Genomic DNA, 21,969 nt, shown 5'->3' with positions numbered 1-21,969 from the left:
TGGGGAAGTGTCAAAATTTGGCATTACTTCGCATTATGATGTTGCCATCCAACTTCGCGCGAAAACGATCAAGCGCGGAGTTAATCTTGAGATTAGGAGCCCTCGCACTCTAATAATTTCGAAACCTGCATTAGAGGCAGGACAGAGTACGGTTTTATCATCACAATTTCAAACGCCCAAAAATTAGACTAGTATCAAGATGAGATGAAATAAAAAAAACTATTGAAACACAGCAAAAAAGTTGTTAGGGAATACAATATTGTATACGATACAATAGGAATGGCTTCTGATAAAACGTTTTCTTAATTACTAAATCAACAATAATAGCCAGAACTATGAATAATAATAACCATGTATTAATATTAACAATCACGTAGTGCAATGCAACACTGCGCGAAATAATCCACATCAAGCATATCTCGCTATCCATTTTGTTTTTGTGCTGCTGCGCTACAACAATGGCCGACTTTGTATTTTTATTATTATTAATTTCAATATTCCCTTTACAAGACGCTAAAGGTACTTTAAAATGTCCTATTAACAGTTTCTAGTGAACTTTATCTAACTCGGGGGAAAGCATTTGATATAAATATCTAGTGAAACCATGTGCTTGTAATACATAACTATTGAAGTAATTGCTTTGTGATTTGGTTGTGATCAGCCTTGCGTTGGTGCTCCGCAGCGACGCAACTCTTTAGACCACTTGCGGTTATGTATTACAACAGTCGTAATTGATTTGCATAGAAGTGAAGCTGTTATTGTTAACTTTAACAAAATCGTTTGAATACATTCAAATATTGGAGTTTTTTATAATTTTATGATTCAGCGATTGCAGAAATAAGTGGCCGCCTATTGGACGAAAACCAAGAAAATTTGGATTTGGAAATGTCGTATACCAATGAGAAGGAGCATTCATCGGTCCCGCGGAATTCCATACAATCACATCCCAGGTAAGAATTTACATATAGATTGTAAGGTCACATAAAGTTGCTTCATTTTCATATCCAAGTAAAATTTTTAGAGATAGTATGTAGAAAATAAGATTAATATATCTGCTAACAAATCCCCCTTCCGCTTACCAAAGGAGGCACACAAAATCTAAACGTCGAATGAAAAGAAGGTAACTACATACATAGTTAGCGTGAATTGCTTACTTAATAGTAGGAGTGTAATTAAGTTTTAATTCAATGTTATAAAATATTTTTTATATTTTATTTATTCTAATTCTTTTAAGGTAAGATTTTTTGTGTGCGCCTTTTCCTCAGTTTTATCATATAAAGTAGTATAATTTTTTGTTTTTGTTTTTAGAAAATAGGATTTTACAATTTTTATTTAAACAAATATTACAGGTTCAAGTGCTACGCGTGCGATGCGCCCTGCAAAAATGCTACACAAAATGCACATACGTGTCAGAATGCCATTCAGGTTTGTATTTGGTGGAAAATGTGATCATTTTTTTTTTACTAACAGAAAAAATCAATTCGTTTTAGTGTTGGAAATCACGCACCCGTAGCGCCTATGGTGAGGAGAAAGTATCTCGAGGATGCACCACATCACCAGATCAGCTGCCTTTAATATGTAATCAAAATACGTTAGGACCTCGCAAACGTGCTGTAATGCATGTCAACATAGTTTGTTGTTCTGGAGACTATTGTAATGACGGAGATTTCCCGGAGCTACCCCCGATTGTAAACGGTAAGTTTTGAAGTTTATCTTGCTTTCAGTTTGTTTACACCTTAAATTGAATTAAAAAATCTTACTTTATAGATGAAGTTACACGATTAAGTGCCGATTTAAGTAATACCTTTAAAATGACTCTAGCGATATTGGGACCTGTCTTTGTAATAGGTTTAATAGCTACATTGATTTATTACTTCATGATACGTCATCATCGTAAAAGCCTAATGGCTTCACGCATAAAAAATGATCCTGATGTGTATTTAGTGAACGATGAACTACTGAGAGCAACAAGCGCTGGTGATAGTACATTACGAGTGGGTTAATTCAGATTAAAAAGTCAAACAAAATTTTATAATGAAATTGACGAAAAAAAAATGTATTTCTAGGAATATCTCCAACATCCAATGACTTCAGGTTCTGGGAGTGGTTTACCCTTATTAGTTCAACGTACTCTCGCCAAACAAGTTACTTTAGTAGAGTGCATTGGACGTGGAAAGTATGGTGAAGTTTGGCGAGGACAGTGGCATGGTGAAAACATTGCTGTAAAAATTTTTCTAACACGTGATGAAAAGTCTTGGAAGCGAGAAACAGAAATATACAGGTAATATCCAATGAGTATTTAAATAGAAGCAGCCATGTTGTGAGCATTTCAATACTTTTTTCAGCACAATTCTGCTCCGTCATGAAAATATTTTGGGATATATTGGTTCCGATATGACATCCCGTAACTTCTGCACTCAATTGTGGTTACTCACCCATTATTATCCGAATGGTTCTCTTTTTGATCACTTGAACAGGAACGCCCTAAGCCACAACGATATGATATTAATCTGTTTATCTGTTGCTAATGGGCTCGTACATTTGCATACAGAAATTTTAGGCACAGAGGTGAGAAATACAAACGAAAAGTCTATGTTGAATTCTAATAATATACAAACATTATTTATGTAGGGTAAGCCTGCGATGGCACATCGTGATTTAAAGTCGAAAAACATACTTGTGAAATCGGACGGTACATGCGTAATAGCAGACTTTGGCTTGGCTGTAACACACTCTCATGTCACTGGTAAATTGGATCTGGGAAATAACCCTAAAGTCGGCACCAAGCGTTATATGTCACCTGAAGTTTTAGACGAAAGGTATGCCACAGAGTTTAAATGTAATTGAAATTTTCAGCATAGAATTTTTTTATTTTAGTATTAATATGCAATGCTTCGAGGCGTTGCGCCGTACTGATATCTATGCACTCGGTCTAGTACTTTGGGAGGTATGTCGTCGTACTATTTCAGGAGGCATTGCAGAGGAGTACAAAGTGCCTTTTTACGATGTTGTGCCATCGGACCCAAGTTTCGAAGATATGCGCAAAGTTGTATGTGTGGACAATTATCGACCTGCATTTCCCAATCGCTGGGCTTCTGATCCGGTATAATTAAAATGAATTATATTAATTAGCAGCAAGATAATTAAGTTTATGATTATATTTCAGTTACTCGCTGGTATGTCTAAGTTAATGAAGGAATGCTGGCATCAAAATCCAAACGTGCGATTACCTGCTTTGAGAATAAGGAAAACTATACAAAAACTAGCGTCTGCAGATGAAAAAATACGTCTTAATTATGATGAAGTGTGTGTTTAGTTTCTAAACAAACATGCATATTAAGTAATTCTATAAGTTAGAGTAGTAGATTTTAGTGTTAAGTCCAAAAATTTGAGGGTAAAACGGTAGTTAGTACTAAGAAGTGTAATTTAAGATTTGAAACTTATTTAAGTATTACTACTAGGCTTAAATATGATACAAATATTTAAATATGTTATGTAGCATGAAAGAATGTGAAGGTGTGCTTGTTACGCGTGAAACGGTGAATGGTGAGGTATATTTTTTGCGATAGATAAATTAGTAATTAGTTATTAACTAGTAATTTAGTTACCGAACCCATACTGTATTGATAATATAACCAACCAATAAAATTAACCTAAGCATCTTTGTTTTATGATGCGTGGAATGTATACAATTGCATGCAACAAAGTATACCAATTGAATGAAAGACACGCTTAAGACTAATTAAATTTACGTATATTTTGTTTTTAATCTTTGTGTGCCTTGAACCGTATTGAAGATGCCTTGTTTGCAAACAAAAACAGAAAATGCCTTAAGCTTTAAAACCTATTTATTTAGATTCTATAGTATCTCTTATTATTTATTCGCTTCCCTCTGGTGCCATCTTACGTATTACTCGCAAAATTATGCCACAGTATTCAAATTTAATTTGGAGTCCGCAAAGCATTGGAAAAATATAAAGAGGTGTGATGAATGAATTAAGTTTATAAATGTAGCGAAGAAGCATGTCGTGGCTGTAGGTAAACATAAATATTGTTACTAAATTGTATTTCGAATGCTGGCTACTGGAACCACAGAGTCAAAAACAACAAATTTATAACTTTTCACGAACCTATTGATTAGAATTGTACACTGTTTATTGGTGCATTTCAGTAATGAGGTACATACTTTTGCATGTCAAGAAAGTTAGGCTACATACATACATATATAGATCAACTACTCTGAAAATTGCTTATTTGGGAAAAATACATTATTTCTCGTTATAAGACGTATAAACGTAAAACGTCTTCGCCACATTTTGTTAACCGTGAATAGGTAGTGTAGTATCGCCTTTAAATAAAATTTAATGAATGAGTGACCTTTGTTTCCAAGGCTATGTTGCATACACATCTAAAAACTATACATTTCTGAATTATTGACTTGGAAGTTTTTGCTTTCAATAGACATAAGTATGTATATAGTCTTAAGCTAAATTTATTGTACAAAATAGAGTTCATGGCCTACAATAAGAATAAAAATAAATATTTTAATTGGAAGTCTCGACATAAATTATTTAGTTTGCTATGCCTACTTTTCAACCATACATGCATATTCTGTTTTTGTGCGGTTGTAACAGCATGGAATATTCCTAAAAACATTGGTACTGGAGCGAACAAACTGTGGGATAAACGAAGAGGTGAGAAGAGTTAAAGGCTTCGTGGGGCTTGCCTTAACTTACTTAAATTATTGTCAATATCGGGGTTTGCAAGTGATTTTTATTTTTATTTTATGGCTGATTTACATATTTTACAGTTGTGAACGAGGAAAAGATGCACATTTTTGTGTATATTTTAGTAGAGATATTTATGTCCACATGTGCATAATGGATTCAGGAATTCAAAAAATATATTACTTTTTGGCAGGCTGTGTTGTTGTAATGGACAGAAGAACCGCCTATTTGCAAGGGAAGTTGTGGTATTGCATCTAGACCTTTAATTCAACAATTCAGAAGCGGTCTGGTGGTGACTAAATGTTTAATAATTGACATAAAAGCGTTTGGAGTCGAACTAAAATTTCATTAAAATTACAATTATGTATATACTTATACAGTTGCCAACAAAATAATAGAAGTGCCGGCTTGAGAACAATGCAATGATAAATTTTCAGTAAAATAACGGTTTTAGTTGAACAATTTTGGCACAAAATAAATCACATGAATTACATTTATCTTTTCACAGTCAGTGGAATTTAAAAATTAGTTCTATATAAAAATGGGAGTAATTTATATAATATAGGATTATTTTCAACTGCTAGCACAAAATGCCTTCCAATCTTTATAAAACGAAAAATCACACACTAATATTTCGTTGATTACCCCCGTTTTCAGCAGCAAATGACACCTTCGTGACATAGAATTTATGAAATCCTGACAACGTTTTAATGGGATTCATTTCCAAGCCTCTTTTACTACCTTCCATAAATCAAGAATTGGTTGGTTTCCGTTCCGTTTTTGATGTCAGTCCATAAGTTTTCTATAGGGCTGAGGAAGGGTCGGGAAACTGAGTGAGCCAACACGTAACCTCTACCTCGTTAACCCTAAACCATTCTTTTGCGGCCTTACACGTTTTGTTTGGAATCACTATCTTGCTGATATATTCCTTTCAGTGGCCTATGGTAATATTCGTCTTCGCCATAATATAACTTTAACGCCGTCATGTTGGTTGAATAGGGGATTATATTTTGTGTTGGGTGGGCGCTGAACCTACTTTTGGAGCTGTACTACCAAACAATTCGATTTTGCTTTCATCTGACCACAATATATATATTTCGCCATTTACTCACGTGTCAGGACACATGCTCTTCCGCAAACTCTATACTGACTTTCAATTGTTTTTGTTTTTTGTCAGTAACGGTATTTTTTGTGGACTTGCGAATTATTTGTGTAGCACCAAAAATCTACGCACAGTTTCGGAACCCTGGTTGATGCAAATGGATTACTTTTCCAGTAACGCATTTTATTGCGATCGTCTTTAGCGGATATTTTTTGCTTTCGTCCGCGATTTTCATGCTTATTTTTATAATTTAAGGCATTTGCTACCATCTGAGCATAACATCCTCTGGTATCTTTAATTGCTCTTCACTGATTTCTTAGCCTTTTGATTATTGCTCGCTTTTCCTCTGTAGAGTACTTTCCTCTAATCACTGGGACCAAAAAAATAACACATAATTAGCACTTGATTATTAAAGTCACTGGAAATTTATTTACTTTTCGAAAATTTTGCATATATTTATAAGTTATTTCGTTTAAAAAACGTTAGCACTCCTATTATTTTGTGTAAAGCAATAATAAGCATCTCAGAAAACAAGTAATCTTGCTTTAAAATAACTACCGTAGGACTAAAATTTTGCCTCACATTGCCTATTACTACTAGCGTCCCTTATGTACTATATGCCGCTATAGTGCAGCGTCACTTACATGTGGTACAAACAAGTTGTGTATTCATATACATTTTTCATGACGGCACTCCTATTATTCTGTGGGAATGTATGCCCGCAATTGAGTCTCCTCGATTGTGCGTATTTAAAGAATCGGTTAATATTGAAATTCATTCCAGTTATTAAAATTTATTAACAATAAATTTATTATCCAAAAAATTCACCATAGGAGTGATCATGTTAGTGTAGTTTTGTTTATATTTCTTCAAAAGTTTTATTAAAAAAAAATATTTGTATACTTTATTTATAAGATCTTAAAAACATATTAAAAAACTAATTTTTATTTCATATATTATAAGATAAATTAATAAATTTATGAGTCCTAAATTCTTTGGCTTATACTTTCAATACATATACAAATTTCAATCGAAAACCCTTATTAACTACAATAAAAGATAGTCTTATGTATACCTTACTGGCATTTATACACGATTTTACATTTTAAAATATCACAATGTCTTGTTGTCGAATTACAAATTTAGTGATGAATGAGTTCTTAAATATAAAATGGTGTTACTGTTGTGGTCAATTTTAAAAACTTAGTATGAGATTGTTAGGATTAAATTTAAGTTTTGATGAAATTAATACTGGCTTAAAATATTGCATTGTGAAAACTTCGTAGTATTAGCACGTACTCATTTTATTATACTCCTCTCTTTCGACCGCAGCCTCTCTCCTTACTTTGCGCTCCTTTTTATAACGCCAAAAAAGCTCTGGCACCCAAACCAAGACTACCAGTAACAGCAAAATATTTTGTGCATGCAAACATAGTATGTAAGAGTGTGTGTAATCACGTATCCAGCCAAGTAATTGACCAACAGTGATAACTAGCACACCTTTGGCAATCATATTCAAACCCAAGCCGCCTGGTAATTTTTCCGGTCGACAGTGGCTTGAAATTGTTAGGTTGTTATTTAACACAGTGGCGGATTTGGTCATACCAGTGAAAATGGACATAACAATGATTGTGGTCATATCCATAGATTCGGCCAGAGCTAAAAATGGAAACGGAAAACAAATATGGTTAATATTTAAACATTTAATATTTAAAGTCTATGCAGATGGAAGGCAGTAAAGCGTACCAGCGCGCGAAATGAGTAGGCCAACCGTACCCAGCAGGAAAACAACCCGATAAGGTACATTTAGCTTGTCAGTGATGCAAGGCAGTAAAAGCCGACACACTATGTCAGCGCCAGCAACAGCAGACATGCAGGTTGCTGTATTGAATGTGGTAAGCCCAACTGAGTACTAAAACAAAAATTAAATGGGAAATTAAACAAAAAACAACAGTCTACAAAGATAAGATAATTGTAACCAACCTGTAAAAAATGTGGGAAGAGCATAGTAAACTGTATAGTAGAAGTATACACCAGTCCCATACCAACGATTATACTCCAGAACGTTACATCTTTAAGCAATTCCAAATCCATGGCTTGCACCAAACGCTGACCAACTTTGCTGCAATAACTTGTATCTCGTCGAGGTGCAAGCTGTGCATGAGGGTCTCCTTTTTTTACCAATTCATTGGATTCAACTATATGTACTTCACACTGTGGCGGTATTGTTTTGTTTTTCTCATCATCGGTTGATAACAATAGACGTACATGCTGTCGATTATTATGTCTGATTGGAGGTGCTAATGGCTTTAGCAATGCGGCACCCATAAGCTATAATATTCAATTTTCATTTATTATGGAAACATGTCATCCATATACATATTTCGGACAGACTTACGCCTATAAGCGAAAATAGTGCCATAGCCAGAACAGTAATTTGAAATCCGTAATTATCTAGAAGTAAGCGCACTAAATGTGGCACCGTCACCTGACCTATACCTGAACCAGCTAAGGCTAATCCCACAGCGCGGCCGCGTTTTGCACTAAAATATGAATTTATGGCCATAAAGGTTGATGGTGTAATTAAACCGAGTCCGAGGCCGACCTACAATAAAAGTTTATTATTTTTATTTTCAGCAAATATTTGCTGTTAACTTACAAATAAACTATAACCGACAATGAAATGCCAACTTTCTGATGCAAATGAACAAAGGAACAATCCGTTCGAGACAAGCAATATGCCTATAGCTGCTACGCTGCGTGGTTTGAATGCCTTTATGGCCGGGCCAATAAATAAACCGGAAAAATTCAAGGTCAAGCTGCTCAAGTTCAAAATTAATGCAGCAGTATAGGTGTACTCCTGCATACTCTGCAATTTGGCACCAAAGAGCAGACCGAAAACGGAGTGAATATATTGATTGGTCATCTGTAGGCGAAAAATAGTATATAATTAAAAATCACAATTCAACTTTAATATATATTATTACTACTTACATTTATCAATGCCACTGCACCCACAATCACCCAACCCCATCCACCATCTGGCACAGATACGCCCGGTTGTGGAGCATCCATATTTCAACTAAAGTTACTATCTACTTTATTACAAAATAAAGATATCCTTATGCTATTCAGTTTTGGTTTTTGTATACCCAACTGTCAATTATTGTTTCCTCTAGGAAGGTAGCAACTAAAATAAAGAGAATACAAATTAGTATTGTACTATTACATTTGTATGTTGCGGATTCATTCATCTTTCATTACAATACAAACACTCGCATGACTGCTAGTATATGAGATAACTTATATTTTTATCAGGTAAGCGACGGAAAAATTGTGGCGTTTATATAATTCGAAATTTATGGCGCAGATGATCGACTATAGAGATATTCCATTTGTTTGTGGCTTTTCTCTCTACTAGCAGCAACTATTTGGCATATGTATATTACATATACATATGTACATAATGTATATAATTCACACTTGCACCTATTTTGGTGTTTGGCCGGGCTCCTCCTCCTATTTGTGGTGCGCGTCTTGATGTTGTTTCACAAATCGAGGGACCTACAGTTTTAAGCCGACTCCGAACGGCAGATATATTTTTTAAGAGGAGCTTTTTCATGACAGAAATACTATACAATTGTCGGCCAAGGGACGATGGCTATTAGTAAAAACTTGTTCTATCATTTGGTGCTTCATGCACGGAGATTCGAACCTACGCACTTCCGAATGGTAGTCATGCACCAACAAATTCGACTACAGCGGCCCTCTTTATTTGACATAATTGAATTAATTTTCCACTCAACACGAGTAAAGGTGCTAAAGCGCGAGTGCGAGTAAAGAATTATGCTTACAGCTAAACGGATTAATCAGAATTTTTTCGTATGTGCAGATCAAAGTAGATGTCACTTCTCCTCTTTATGTATTGATTACCTCGTATTGCTTTTTTCAGTAAATAGTAACTTTGTAATCTCATACATTGATGCCTATATACATACATACATATGGATGTGCATGTCCTTCGGCAATATAAATACAAATAGAATAGCTGAGCCCATATGAATTGATTTGCAGGTACATATAAGCAATACCCTTACGCTGGCTCTTGTATATCATTTATATTTTATGCATTTCACAAGACATTTGTCTTGTTCTCTGTTTTGTTGAGCAAAGGAACAAAGATGACACTCCTGCTCATTGTATTCCGGCAAAAGTTAAGTGCCGAGCCATTTTTACAATATAATGCACATTACTCACTCCAATTAATGTAAACAACAAACTTTAGTTTTGTTTACATTCTCGACACTTTTTAAATGTTTTATTTTTACTTTTATTTTTTTATCACCAGATACCAAGTGTACCAGCACTGGTAAATTTGTTGTAACGGAGAGATAACGCAAAGAGCTGCCAAGCTTGCCAATTAAATTTTATTAATTCATTCGAGCATAGCAGATATTTGACTGCAAATTGCGTATTTAAAAAAAAAGCGTCTCTGTGTTTTAAAATACATAACAATAAAAAATATAAAATACATAACAAATAATACGCTGTTTATAGGCATAGGAAAAAATCTGTTTCAACGGGGCTGGCCCAGAGGGAGAAGGGTGTAAGACGAACGGACTTAAGGGTGCACGTGAAATGGTGCTTGGCATCACGCGAGGCACCTTCCTGGCAGTGTCAGAGTCGATTCTTGATAGGTAAGAGTTGAACCTGCAATAGTATGCAGAACACAATTGCACCAGAGTAACGAGTTGTAAATATTTAAGTATCACAGCAAGGAGAATCCGTAGAAGGTGATAGTAGTAGTAAGAAAATTAAATTGAAAACTCTTGCAGAATAATATTTTTTTTTCAAGTATTTAATTAAAAAATTCAAATTTCAATATAATTTTGATTAACATTTTATATTAGCAACTCTATTATTTGTTAAGTATACTGCTCGTTGTGACATCTAACGGATAAGGATAAATTAACTGTAGCGCAAAATATTGCAATGTAGAAATAAAAATCCAGAATTATTTTGTCTAAGCAAATTTAGCGCATTTACCTCACTTACCGTCCCAAAACCAAGCCATACAAAAATTGATGTCATACAGTTAAACAAAATGTGTGAGGTTCACGTTTTCTAGATGATTGTCTCTATCGAAACCAGCCCAATCCGGTTAATTCTTTATTTCATTAGTATGTAAATATGTAAATGAATCAGTACCACCATCTGACAATAGGTTTGAAGCTCAGGTCCAGACTGAGTAACGTGCGGTTGTGCACCTCGACAACACTTTACAAATAGGTATGTACATACATTGTGACATTTGATGACCGTTATCAGTGTTAATTTTTCTTAAATAGAGTACGGTTCAGAAATACATCATTATTTTGACGAATGGAGCGGTGCGGGGCGACCAGGTCCAATGCGATTGTTTACTTTTCCGAAAATCCAGTTTGAACTGGTTTTAAAGTGGATTTCTATATTGCGCCGGTCACTGTTATCAGTTTCAATTTTTACTTGTCTTCTATAATAAATACATAACCAGTATAAACTCGATTTACTCGTCTGTCAAAATGTTTTCTTAAAATTATTAATACAATATGTACATACATACGAGTATATAGAAATATTTAGCTTGGACAGTGCCCATCATTGTTTTTATTTAGATTTCAAATAATCCTAATTGTTTTGCTGCTTCCATTTACTAGAAATATTGGGTACTTTTCTTTCGACATTCAGAGATAATCCGTACTTGAGACTAAATTTAATTAATTATACTATACATTTTTCGCGAAAAAACTCTGGGCAATATTAGGCCAAATCTTACGTCAAGAAATTGTTATGATTGCACTAAGATAACACATGGGAGTTTTTTATAATCGACAAGCTAAACAAAATTAATACGAATGACTTGAAAAGTTCCCCGTCGGCCCTAAGTGTGGCTGGGTCAGAATAATCTAACCTATCTCAGAAAGTCTTCAGCCTTAATAATGTTTTGCAATCGGGGTGTACTATTCAAAAGAATATGGTATGTATGTATGCATGTATGTAAGTATACTTAAGCCAATGCCTTATCCAGTTTTTTGTATTAAGCATATAAGTAATCGAAGTGTTACGACTATAACCGCCCCCCCCCCCCCCATTACGAACATAATACATCAAAACTTCTTTCTAACATCGATCGCCTCTCGGAACGAGAACCTGAAAACGTTCTCTACAACTGTAGCGTCCTCCATTTTGGAATCAAATGAAAGCCTACAAATACATTGAGGGAGAAGCTTGGCGCCTAACACCTGCTTTAAATTAATGTGCCATTGTATTATTAAAATTTTAAAGGCAGGAACTGCATACATATGTATGTACATATAGCACATTTGCTGCAAGAGTCTCATAACAAAAAAAATTCTGAGCAATCAATTAAATTTTTGTATCCATAATAATTTTGGTAATAAAAAATTTTACATATTAAAAGATAATCAGTTATTGTGCAATACCTAGTAGGTACCTAAACATGCATTTAAAAACTTAATGATACACGCAAAGAGTACTGTTTTGAAATTCTAGCGTGCCAAATGTGTTTAATCTCTCTGTCTTGATACAATAAAGATACAACGAGATAAAAAACTTGCCACTTTTCACTGATAATAAATTATTAAGTTTGTTGTCAGCTTTTTTTAACATCTCATGGAATAAAGTACACAACCTTTCTTTTTAAGAAAAGGAAAAAAAGTTTTGTGGGAAGAACCAAAAGTACAACCGAAATTATATAATAATAATAATACATATTTTAGCTTAAATTATTAATCGTTAAAAGAAGAACTCACTTTTAAACATTTACAATTATGGCTTGATTTAACAGATCACTAATTATGTATTTATTATATATTAATACACTTTGTGCTTACTAATCGCTTTCCAGTTGCGAACTGAATGAAGTATGCTTCCGATTGTAAGGTTTTATAAAGCGAGCGCCCGCTTCATGCTGTTATTGTTTGGTTAAGTTAGTAAATAATAAATATATGGCCATTTAGTGCAATACTGTCATAACTAAAAAATTATACCTATATTGAGCAGTCCCACCAGAAAATGTTAACGAAGTGCTACTGTTAAGTATTTTTAGTAGAATTGAGTTTTGAAAGAATCTTTCCAAAACAAGAAAAAAAACGCAAAAAAATTGATGTCACGCACTTTTTCCTAAATTTAGATACAATTAAAAGGCCTTATTACGTGATTTGGTTTGTTTGTTTGTTAACAGTAATAATAGCCCCGTCAGTGTCGGGCATATCAACGGTCGTCTTCGTCTAGCTCATCTAGAGATAGGCCCAGGAAACTAGCTGTTTCGACGAGATGGGTCCAGAGGGAGAGAGGTGTTAGATGAGTCGGTTTTAGGGGGCATGTAAATAGGTGGTTAGTGTCGTGCGGGGTGCCTGCCGGACATATGTTTAGTATGTCGGGGTCGATTGTGGATACGTAGGAGTTGAACCTGCTACAATATCCAGAACGTAATTGTGTCAGTGTTACACGTGTCTCACGAGGAAGCTGGAGCTCTTCATCTGCTATAGGTGGTGGTTGGACTCCGATTACGGCATTCACAGGACGGGAGCTTAAGAAGGTGGTGACGGTCTCCCGGTGAATGTCGTTTATTGACTATCTAAATACTGTCAGGTCCGGTAGATTTCGGTTAGTTTTGTCTTGGATTTCGTCAGCGTAGTTTAAGAGATGTCTCCTGACGTGCCTGGGCCGCGGCTCGGGCTCAAGCAGGTGTCTGCAGGGGTGAAACCTGCGGTAACATCCCAGCAGGAACTGCTTGCTGAGCAGTTTGTTATGCTCCATTATTGGAAGCATTTGTGCCTCGTTGTGTAGGTGTTGAACCGGGGACATCAGGAGGCAACCGGTCGCTCTCCGAATGGCAGTATTTTGGCATGTCTGTAGCCCGGCCTATCAGGGGGGGTAGTAGCCGTGGAGGCATTGAACGCCTGCTGGCGGGAGCAACACGAGGCCACATACCATGTGGTAAGCAAACAAAAGGGAGGAAAATCACTAGTTTGAGAAGAGGAAGGCTAGGTGAAAGCAATAGAAAACAAAAGACGTTCACACGACAGTCGGTTCTACGTTACCAGAACGACCAGGATTTGTATCTGGCCAAGGACTGTCACTTCAGCAGCATTCCCTGTACATGTATGGGGAATGTTTATGCTGCTACAACAACCACAACAATCAAACAGAAGAAACTGCAGTTGGAGGCCATATATTCATTTGTGCTTTTACAATTTAACAGGCGGCACTTCATTAGTTTGTTACAGATCACAATATTACTAAGCAATGCATTAAATATTTACAAACAAGTAATTAGGCTTCACTAGTAAGCACACACACATTGAAGTCAAAACAAGTAATTTGTACAGACCGAGACGAATGCTGGAAACAGTCACCGACGTACGTAGTCCCTTACCGCAACCCTAGAAAGCACAAAATTGAGCAAAACTCATGCCGTAGAGAACAATTGCGTTCTTTTAGTTACATATTTACACAATACATCGGTTTGTGTGCGTATGTGTTTGGTTGTATCTACACAATGTTGCCATTGATATTTTTGCTTACACCCTTTGCACACATCCGCATTATCAGTTACAATTTTTCATTGTTTAATAAACCCAAGCCAAAAACCAACCAACTGAGAGGAATTTTCAAAAATCCTGCCATAAAATCTACGATACTACGATACGGAAAGGAAGTAATTTTTCATTTGCATGGGGCTCTCATTAGTTTGATCGAAACAGCTGACAGGGGACTGCGTTTACGTCGGTGACTGTTTGCCGCATAACGGTGACAGCTAATACGCACTTTCCAGTAACTTAACGCAATCTAACTTATCAGCGGACTTACGTTTTCGACTAATTTCACTATAAGAACTGTAAAGCGTTGCCCCACCTATATATAGTTTATTATAATTAGTTTTAATATATCTATTTCGTGCACAAACTTGTCATACTCTTTTGTATCTCCTACTAAACCCTGTTTTGAAATCTTCCTTATAAATATATAGTGAAAATATATACCTCTATTGATATACATTTTACTTGTATAGTTTAAATTAAATAAAACAAATGCAACCCTTAGTTTAGTGCGCTAGTCTGGCAATATTCGCCGCCGCAGAATCTTTGACGGCGTTGTAATGTTTTTGTTACATTTGATTCGCTTTCATGCTTTCCAGTGCTTTCATTGTGGATTTCTGTGCGGGACTGGCGAGAACATAAAAAATAGGGTGTAAAAATCGAAGCGCTGTATAATAAATTTAGGGCAAAAGTATTGCAAATAGTTGTGAAAATAGTTCTTTTATAAACCGCATAAAGCGAATGCAATAAATGTATTTGCAAGTGCTCAATTATTTTCCGTTGTTTATTGTTCGGGCGAATTGTGGGTGTTCACGCGCAAAGTAAAATATAGAAAAAAGAGAAGAGGGGAGAAAATCGTGAAGCGGAAAATTTTCGGATTGTCGGTGGAAATAGAAAAAGCAAAGGTAGACAAAAGAAAAATACGAACAAAAGCAAAAAAAAAAAAAAAAATAGTTTTAGTGTAGATAAGTGTCAATTAATAAAATAAACAAGCTTTTGGTGAACGGGAATGCCATAGTCGTGGCGATTGAAATTTAACCAAAATAATCTATTGATGTGAATCTCAAAGAGAATATTACTACACTTAAGATGGGCACGAAAGAGCAAACATCTGGGGAAGTGCCTGCTACTGTGCCTGCCTCGATGAACACTTCTGACAACAATGGAAACATCAACACAACAAATGACACGCTCCAACAACAGCAACTGCACCATTTACATCTTCCAATAGCATCTGCACCTCCGCAAGTGATAATTGTGCCTACAGGTCCAACGTCAGTCGTAGCCACAAATGCCGCCAAGAAGATACGTCGAGCTTTCTCCATGCCACGGAATCCCTTCCGGTGGTCGCGCAAATTTAAAACTTCCACATCGGCAGCAGACAACGTCAGCAATGCTGGTGGCAGCAACTCAGCGATATCATCGTGTGTTGGTGGGGGTCGTGGGCGTGCCGGTAGTATCGTTTCGTTGAGCAGCTACGAAGCCATTTCTAAGGATACAAATGGTGAAAACTGCGGTGGAGTTAGCGGTTCAGATGAACCTAAAACGGGTGGTAGTATTCAAAGAGATACCATTAGCAAGGCTGTGGAAAAGAAAATAGTAAATGGTAAACCAGTTTCCGGTCACAATGAGAGCAGTAATGCTGCCGCAAACTCAAATCGTGTTCTAAGACGCTCATCATTCAGGAAATTTCTAAATCGTATTGCACAGCATGTCAGCACGTCAATTAATGTAGGGGTAAGTGCAATATGTTCTAAAATTATTTTAAGCGATAAAGATGTGTTTTTTGAATTGCTGATATTTTATGTAATATGTATATGTTTGTGCATATGTATGTATGCAAACTATTGTTTGTGTCAGTTAGAATATAAAGCATTATTGTTGTTATAAATATATAATACGCACTAAATTGCCACCTTGCAAACACTTTGTTACCGTACAGGTTTAGTCAAAGGTTGAATTTATTACCACCAATTTGCTATAAGTCCCGCCATATAGGCTCTAGCATACATAAATATGTAAATATTTACCAAGAATATTACTCTATTAACGTTCACTGTCTTTCCTTGTCTTAGTCTTTTGGTCATCACAATATCCCACCCTACCCTTGAATGTACTGCAAGTGTATATTAACGCCGTTAAGTTGCCTGGCTTCCGCGTTTGTTTGGCCTTTTCAGCCCCAACTCAAGAGCCTCTTAGTGTTTGGGTTAGTGGTCGATAAAAACACTCCCATATATGTATATATACATATGCATTTGTAAGCGAATTTTAAAATGTCTGATGCAATAGTGGATTGGATGCCCAATAAAGTGCGAGTTTGTTTACTTATCCACAATTGTATTCGCCCCCCTTTGTTGGTGCTTAGAAAACACATTCTTTGTTATTGTTGTTATTTTCCTTCCGGAATGTGTGTCAAGTAGTGACATAAAGCAAAAGGCTTTGGCGCCTCTATTGTTGCAATTAATTGTTTACATACACAGAACAAATGTACTTAAAAACGTAACAATGCATACATATATGTATATATAACATTTTATAGTTTGCGATATTATTATAACTATACAAAAACCCAAATAATAATTTTTATTTTTTTTTTTATTTTCGGCGTCTTTCATCTACATATTATTCATTCATTTGAACTAAAACTAGAAACATCAAATTATACTTAAATTGAAACTATATTATTTGTTACTAAGTTTTATAATATTGAAAATTGCTAACGGATTTTATATTACCATCGTTTGCGAGCAATTACTATTGATATATGTATCTACATACATACAGTGGCACAGTAAAGTCTACATACCCTATTGAAAAACGAGGTTTCGAGATTTCTGTGAACATTGTAGCATTAGAATATATTCCAAACAAATCCAATCTAACAACAAACAATAAATTTTAATAAAAAAATTTTAATCCGAAAATATTTATTAACAAAAACGAACAAAATCCATTTTCCAAACACAGAAAAGTCTGCATACTTTGTAAAAAGAATGTGTTTCACTTAAAAGGAAATAAAAAGACAACAGAATTAATACTTGGTGGGTCCGCCACGACTTTCTAGAACAGCATTTAATCTATTTTGCATGGAATTTAAGAATACTTTTGTGTAATTATTCGAAATTAAATTCCACTCTTCAAGTAAAGCATTTTTGAGGTCCTGTTTATTTTTAATTGTCCTTTTCCTAATGCGACGATCCAATTCATCCCATAAATTCTCTAAGGGGTTCAAATCCGGTGACTGGGGTGGGGAATGAAGTTGATGGGGCACATTATATAGTAGCCATTCTTTGACAACACCAGCGGTATGTTTTGGGTCGTTATCTTGCTGAAAGTACCAACCCGCCGTAAGACCCAGTTTACTCGTGGATTGCTTCAAATTATCTTTGAGAATGTCCAAATATACCCAATGTCCAAAATTACCCACCCCATGCAGCCCCAAACCATTATGGAGCCACCACCGTGCTTCACCGTAGGAAGCAAGTTTTTGGGCAATAATGCTTCATTATTTCGACGCCATACTTTTTGTTTGCCATCATAGCCAAACAAGTTGAACTTGCTTTCGTCACTAAATAAAACATAAGCCCAAAAATCTTCGTATGGATCAATATATTTCTTAGCAAATTCGACTCGTTTCACCATATTTATTTTGCTGATGAATGGCTTCTTTCGAGGCACACGGTTATGGATTCCATTGCTTCTCAATAAATGTCTCACCGTTTCTGGATGCACTGAAGCAATATCCTGATTTTTCAGGGTTTTTGCAATTTCTATTGCTGTTATTCTTGGATTTTCTTGCACGTCTAACAATATTTTTCGCTTAGCACGAGGAGTCAGTTTAGGTGGGCGACCACTTCTTGGTTTGTTTTCTACACTATTAGTGTGATTATATTTCCGAAAAATTGTTTGAATGCTTGATTTTGGATGTCCGACCAGTTCTCCAATCTCTCTTAAAGATTTTTTTCCTTATAATATTTCACAATTAGCTCACGTACTTTAACACAGATTTCTTTACCCATTTTGGTTAAATTAACACAGCTACAATATTAATATCGAAGAACTAAACTTCTTTCTAACTAACGGTATCTAGTAAAGACGCCTGAAGTGATTGGTAGCACTGTTTGAGTACAGAACTGCATTTTGTGTACTCCACTAGAAAGCCGTATGCAGACTTTTCTGTGTTTGGAAAATGAATTTTGTTTGTTTTTGTTAGTAAATATTTTTGGATTAAAATTTTTTTGTTAAAATTTATTGTTTGTTGTTAGATTGGATTTGTTTGGAATATATTCTAATGCTACAATGTTCACAGAAATCTCCAAACCTCGCTTTTCAATGGGGTATGTAGACTTTACTGTGCCACTGTATGTATGTATGTAGGCGCATATGTAAAGTAAGTAGGTACAATGAATGGCAGAAATGAACCGTTATTTACAAAAGTTGGCCATACATATAAAATATTTAATTAGAAGCCTCTAATTTGGTACCTAAGCATCTCTGATTGGGTTAGGAAAAGTTGTTAATACAAAGAAATTCCACCCACAAATACGACCACTACCGTATATTGTTCCATTTTTGGCGTATAAATAAATACATCTCTGACGTATCTACTATAAAAAACGTTTTTTGTGGGCTATTGCTTGTATCTCCAAATCCCCTTAACCAAACCCCGTCTACGAAATTTGATTCCCACGGCAGTCGGTTCTACGTAGCCGGAACGACCAGGATTTATACCCGGCCAAGGACTGTTACTTCAGCAGCATTCCCCGTACATTTATGGGGATAGTTTATGCTGCTACTATAACAACAACATTAACGAAATTTGGTACATAGATATATTTATTATTATTATTATTATTATTATTTAGTGACTGGTATGAATACCAGTACTAAAATTATGTTTGAGCATTGGCTGCAGAGGCCATCATAGATATAATTTGGTCAGTTTTGTTGAAATATGTTAGGCTCATCGAGCGTAACTTATTATCAAATGCTCTTTCCCTTCAGATATGCATATAAAATAAATGAATGCGCATTTACTCCTTTTTTTAAATATATTACATTTTTTTAATTTTTTTGTATTTAATGCTAAAACTTCACATTTTTCGCCATATATTTCTTTAATTCAGAGGAAAAAAGAAAAATAAGATTTTTTGGTATATCTAATAATAAATAATAATATTACAAAAAAGATAAAAATTGTAAGGGAATTCTAAAATGTACTTCTAGATTTTATGAAGGACGCTAGTTTTATAACATTTACCTACACATTTTTATAATTCCAAAATTGAAAACTGAATCCCAATCACAAGCACCAAGCACTAAGTTATGTGGTTTCCAATTACAAATTTCAAATGAACCAAAAAAAAAAAATAATAATAATAAAATAAACTTGGAGACATCTGTAAAAGTTACAGTATCCCAAAACTTATTATCATTTTGTATATATATATTCTCTGGCGTATTGTAAACGTTTAGCAATATCTTTTGTTGATAAATTAAATAAAAGAAATGTAAAAAAGTCTCATAGTTTGAGGATGGACTTCTGTAATGGTGGCTTTTTTGAAGTCTTTTGCGATAACTACAGTGGAATTTTTGGGGTCCTCCTTAATACAAGAGCAAGTTTTTTCTAATAACTGTCGCCCCTCGGCAGGCAATAGCAAACGTCCTACATATATAGGGGAGGGGGCCCAGTTGTGACGCAGGCCCAGTTGTGACGCAGCTAAATATTTTTGACATGCGGTATGAAAATGACAGTTTGAGCCCTGCCAATCATGTTCGTTTGACGTTCAGCAGTTTTTGTGCAGACACCAACGTTAGTAGTCGCATTGTGTATACACGCACCAAACATCGTGTTGAAAATCGTGCGAAAAAGTTATTTTGATTTTTTTCAAAGTACCAAAATTTTGTGAAATTAACAGTGAAAAGGCGAGTGTAATGCATCAAAATATTGTATTTGCCGTATATTTTGTGATTCTATATGGATTTATGTGATTATGTGGTGTCTATAAAAAACTTGCTTGTCATACACAAAATAGCATCGTGACCCGGTTGTGACTCAGCGGGTGGCCCAGTTATGACGCACCTTTTTTTTGCACTACGATCATATCATCATTTGCTTAAAGCTGTTGCCGCTGAAATTGACCGCTGCCAACTCGATCAATTGCAACGTATGCAAGCGTCCAGTTCATTTGAAGTGCGCCAACATGCAGGCAAGTTATTTCACTTGCAAACACTGCGAAAGTGACGTGGACGACGACTAGGAATATTTAGATGACGATGATGAATAAAAATCGTTGTCATTTATGGCCATTGAAGGACATTTTCTTTTGTATTTTTCATTATTTTTGCCATTGAAAGCCTTCAAAATAAATAAATCATTAAATCACAACAATTGGTGTGACATTCCTTTCATATTTTCTCATTTCCAGTAAATTTCTTGAGGTGCGTCACAACTGGGCCACTTTTTTTTTTGTCCTAAAAAAAGTTATCCTGAAAAAATTTGTTCCAAAATTTTTTGAGTAACTCAAATAAACATACTTTCTTTGGAGAAAAGTTGCGTTTGGTTAATAGTTAAATGTTAAACTTCTTCATTTTTCAATTTGCGGAACTGACGAAAAAATTTTAATTTTTTTCAAAACCCGCGTCACAACTGGGCCCCCTCCCTTACATAGATATATTTTAATTACTTGCCAAAAAGAAAACAGTTCCTATATTTTGGTAACACTCAAGTATAACAACTAAATTAGATACAGCATTTCGTGACAGGATGTACATATATTTGGGTGTTTGGCCGAGCTCCTCCTCCTATTTGTGGCGTGCGTCTTGATGTTGTTCCACAAATGGAAGGACCTACAGTTTCAAGCCGACTCCGTTTTTATGAGGAGCTTTTTTATGGCAGAAATACACTCGGAGGTTTGTCATTGCCTGCCGTGGAGCGACCGCTATTAGAAAAAAACTTTCTTCATTTTGGTGTTTCATCGAGATTCGAACCTACGTTCTCTGTGAATTCCGAATGGTAGTTACGCACCAACCCATTCGGCTACGGCGGTCGCCCAGGTTATGCATACATTTCGTAAATAATGTCAACGGTTTTGCTTAGATTTTGGCTCCTGGTACCGTTTACTGCAAAGCAACTTGAAAACTTTGCTTGCTTCTGCCGATCGTTGTAAAAAAATGGTTTAACCAATACCTAATTTTGTTCTTATTTATAGCCACAATCTCCCACTATGCGTCATTTGAATTGTTTTCAGTTGAGATGCATATATCCACTATTGTGTTTTGTTAATAATGATTCTATTTTGAATGATGTTTTTTTATTGTTTAATATCAAGCTGTAACTTTTATCTGAAAATTCTCTTAACACGTTTTATCGCAATTTGGTTCTAGTAAAAGTATTCATAGACCATTCCTTCAACTCCACTTATACCAACTTCTCCATGGAGAAACATTAAAATGAAAGATAGTAAAATTCTAGTTTTATCATAAGTTCATAGTTATATGAACTTACAATATTAAATATACATATATATGTACATAT

At 35.2% G+C, this 21,969-nt stretch overlaps 3 protein-coding genes across 8 annotated transcripts in view; 2 read left to right on the top strand and 1 right to left on the bottom strand.

The window, feature by feature from the left end:
* Positions 1–439: 439 nt before the first annotated feature.
* On the top strand, positions 440–4,567 carry LOC129243970 (activin receptor type-1). Of its 2 annotated transcripts, XM_054881481.1 has the most exons (11): positions 440–519; positions 827–950; positions 1,085–1,120; positions 1,350–1,425; positions 1,491–1,695; positions 1,768–1,994; positions 2,067–2,281; positions 2,346–2,568; positions 2,632–2,819; positions 2,878–3,103; positions 3,167–4,567. In XM_054881481.1, the coding sequence occupies exons 1-11, from the start codon at positions 459–461 to the stop codon at positions 3,314–3,316; spliced, it is 1,731 nt and encodes a 576-aa protein (XP_054737456.1). In that variant the 5' UTR covers positions 440–458; the 3' UTR covers positions 3,317–4,567. The 2 variants fall into 2 exon arrangements, with proteins under 2 accessions (XP_054737456.1, XP_054737457.1); XM_054881482.1 differs by lacking the exon at positions 1,085–1,120.
* Positions 4,568–6,740: 2,173 nt separating this feature from the next.
* Positions 6,741–12,736, bottom strand: LOC129245642 (monocarboxylate transporter 13). 5 transcript variants are annotated; one of them, XM_054883943.1, is made up of 7 exons: positions 12,642–12,736; positions 8,824–9,019; positions 8,489–8,755; positions 8,228–8,434; positions 7,813–8,160; positions 7,576–7,741; positions 6,741–7,488 (listed from the first exon to the last, which is right to left on the bottom strand). In XM_054883943.1, the coding sequence occupies exons 2-7, from the start codon at positions 8,902–8,904 to the stop codon at positions 7,118–7,120; spliced, it is 1,440 nt and encodes a 479-aa protein (XP_054739918.1). In that variant the 5' UTR covers positions 8,905–9,019; positions 12,642–12,736; the 3' UTR covers positions 6,741–7,117. The 5 variants fall into 5 exon arrangements, with proteins under 5 accessions (XP_054739918.1, XP_054739921.1, XP_054739917.1 ...); XM_054883946.1 differs by lacking the exon at positions 12,642–12,736 and adding an exon at positions 10,885–10,922; XM_054883942.1 differs by lacking the exon at positions 12,642–12,736 and adding an exon at positions 9,763–10,206.
* A 2,320-nt stretch (positions 12,737–15,056) lies between these two features.
* The window catches only part of LOC129243709 (ubiquitin carboxyl-terminal hydrolase 31), a 67,941-nt gene continuing 61,028 nt past the window's right edge, over positions 15,057–21,969 (top strand). Inside the window, exon 1 of the mRNA XM_054880929.1 lies at positions 15,057–16,169. Coding sequence (XP_054736904.1) covers positions 15,522–16,169 — 648 coding nt within the window. The 5' untranslated portion in view covers positions 15,057–15,521. The remainder of the gene's footprint in view (positions 16,170–21,969) is intronic.

This window comes from Anastrepha obliqua, chromosome 4 (genome assembly GCF_027943255.1).
Source record: "Anastrepha obliqua isolate idAnaObli1 chromosome 4, idAnaObli1_1.0, whole genome shotgun sequence".
Classification (NCBI taxonomy): domain Eukaryota; kingdom Metazoa; phylum Arthropoda; class Insecta; order Diptera; family Tephritidae; genus Anastrepha; species Anastrepha obliqua.
Note: the sequence above shows the minus strand (reverse complement) of the source record. Positions and strands in the feature narration are given on the sequence as shown.

Bases quoted from the DNA above. Each gene is read 5' to 3' on its own strand.
- LOC129243970 (XM_054881481.1), top strand. From the start codon at position 459: ATGGCCGACTTTGTATTTTTATTATTATTAATTTCAATATTCCCTTTA. The intron at 2,569-2,631 runs GTGAGAAATACA...TTATTTATGTAG, and splicing joins CAGAAATTTTAGGCACAGAG to GGTAAGCCTGCGATGGCACA. The intron at 2,820-2,877 runs GTATGCCACAGA...TTTTTATTTTAG, and splicing joins CCTGAAGTTTTAGACGAAAG to TATTAATATGCAATGCTTCG.
- LOC129245642 (XM_054883943.1), bottom strand. From the start codon at position 8,904: ATGGATGCTCCACAACCGGGCGTATCTGTGCCAGATGGTGGATGGGGT. The intron at 8,756-8,823 runs GTAAGTAGTAAT...TTTCGCCTACAG, and splicing joins GTGCAGTGGCATTGATAAAT to ATGACCAATCAATATATTCA. The intron at 7,742-7,812 runs GTTGGTTACAAT...TTTTTGTTTTAG, and splicing joins TCTTCCCACATTTTTTACAG to TACTCAGTTGGGCTTACCAC.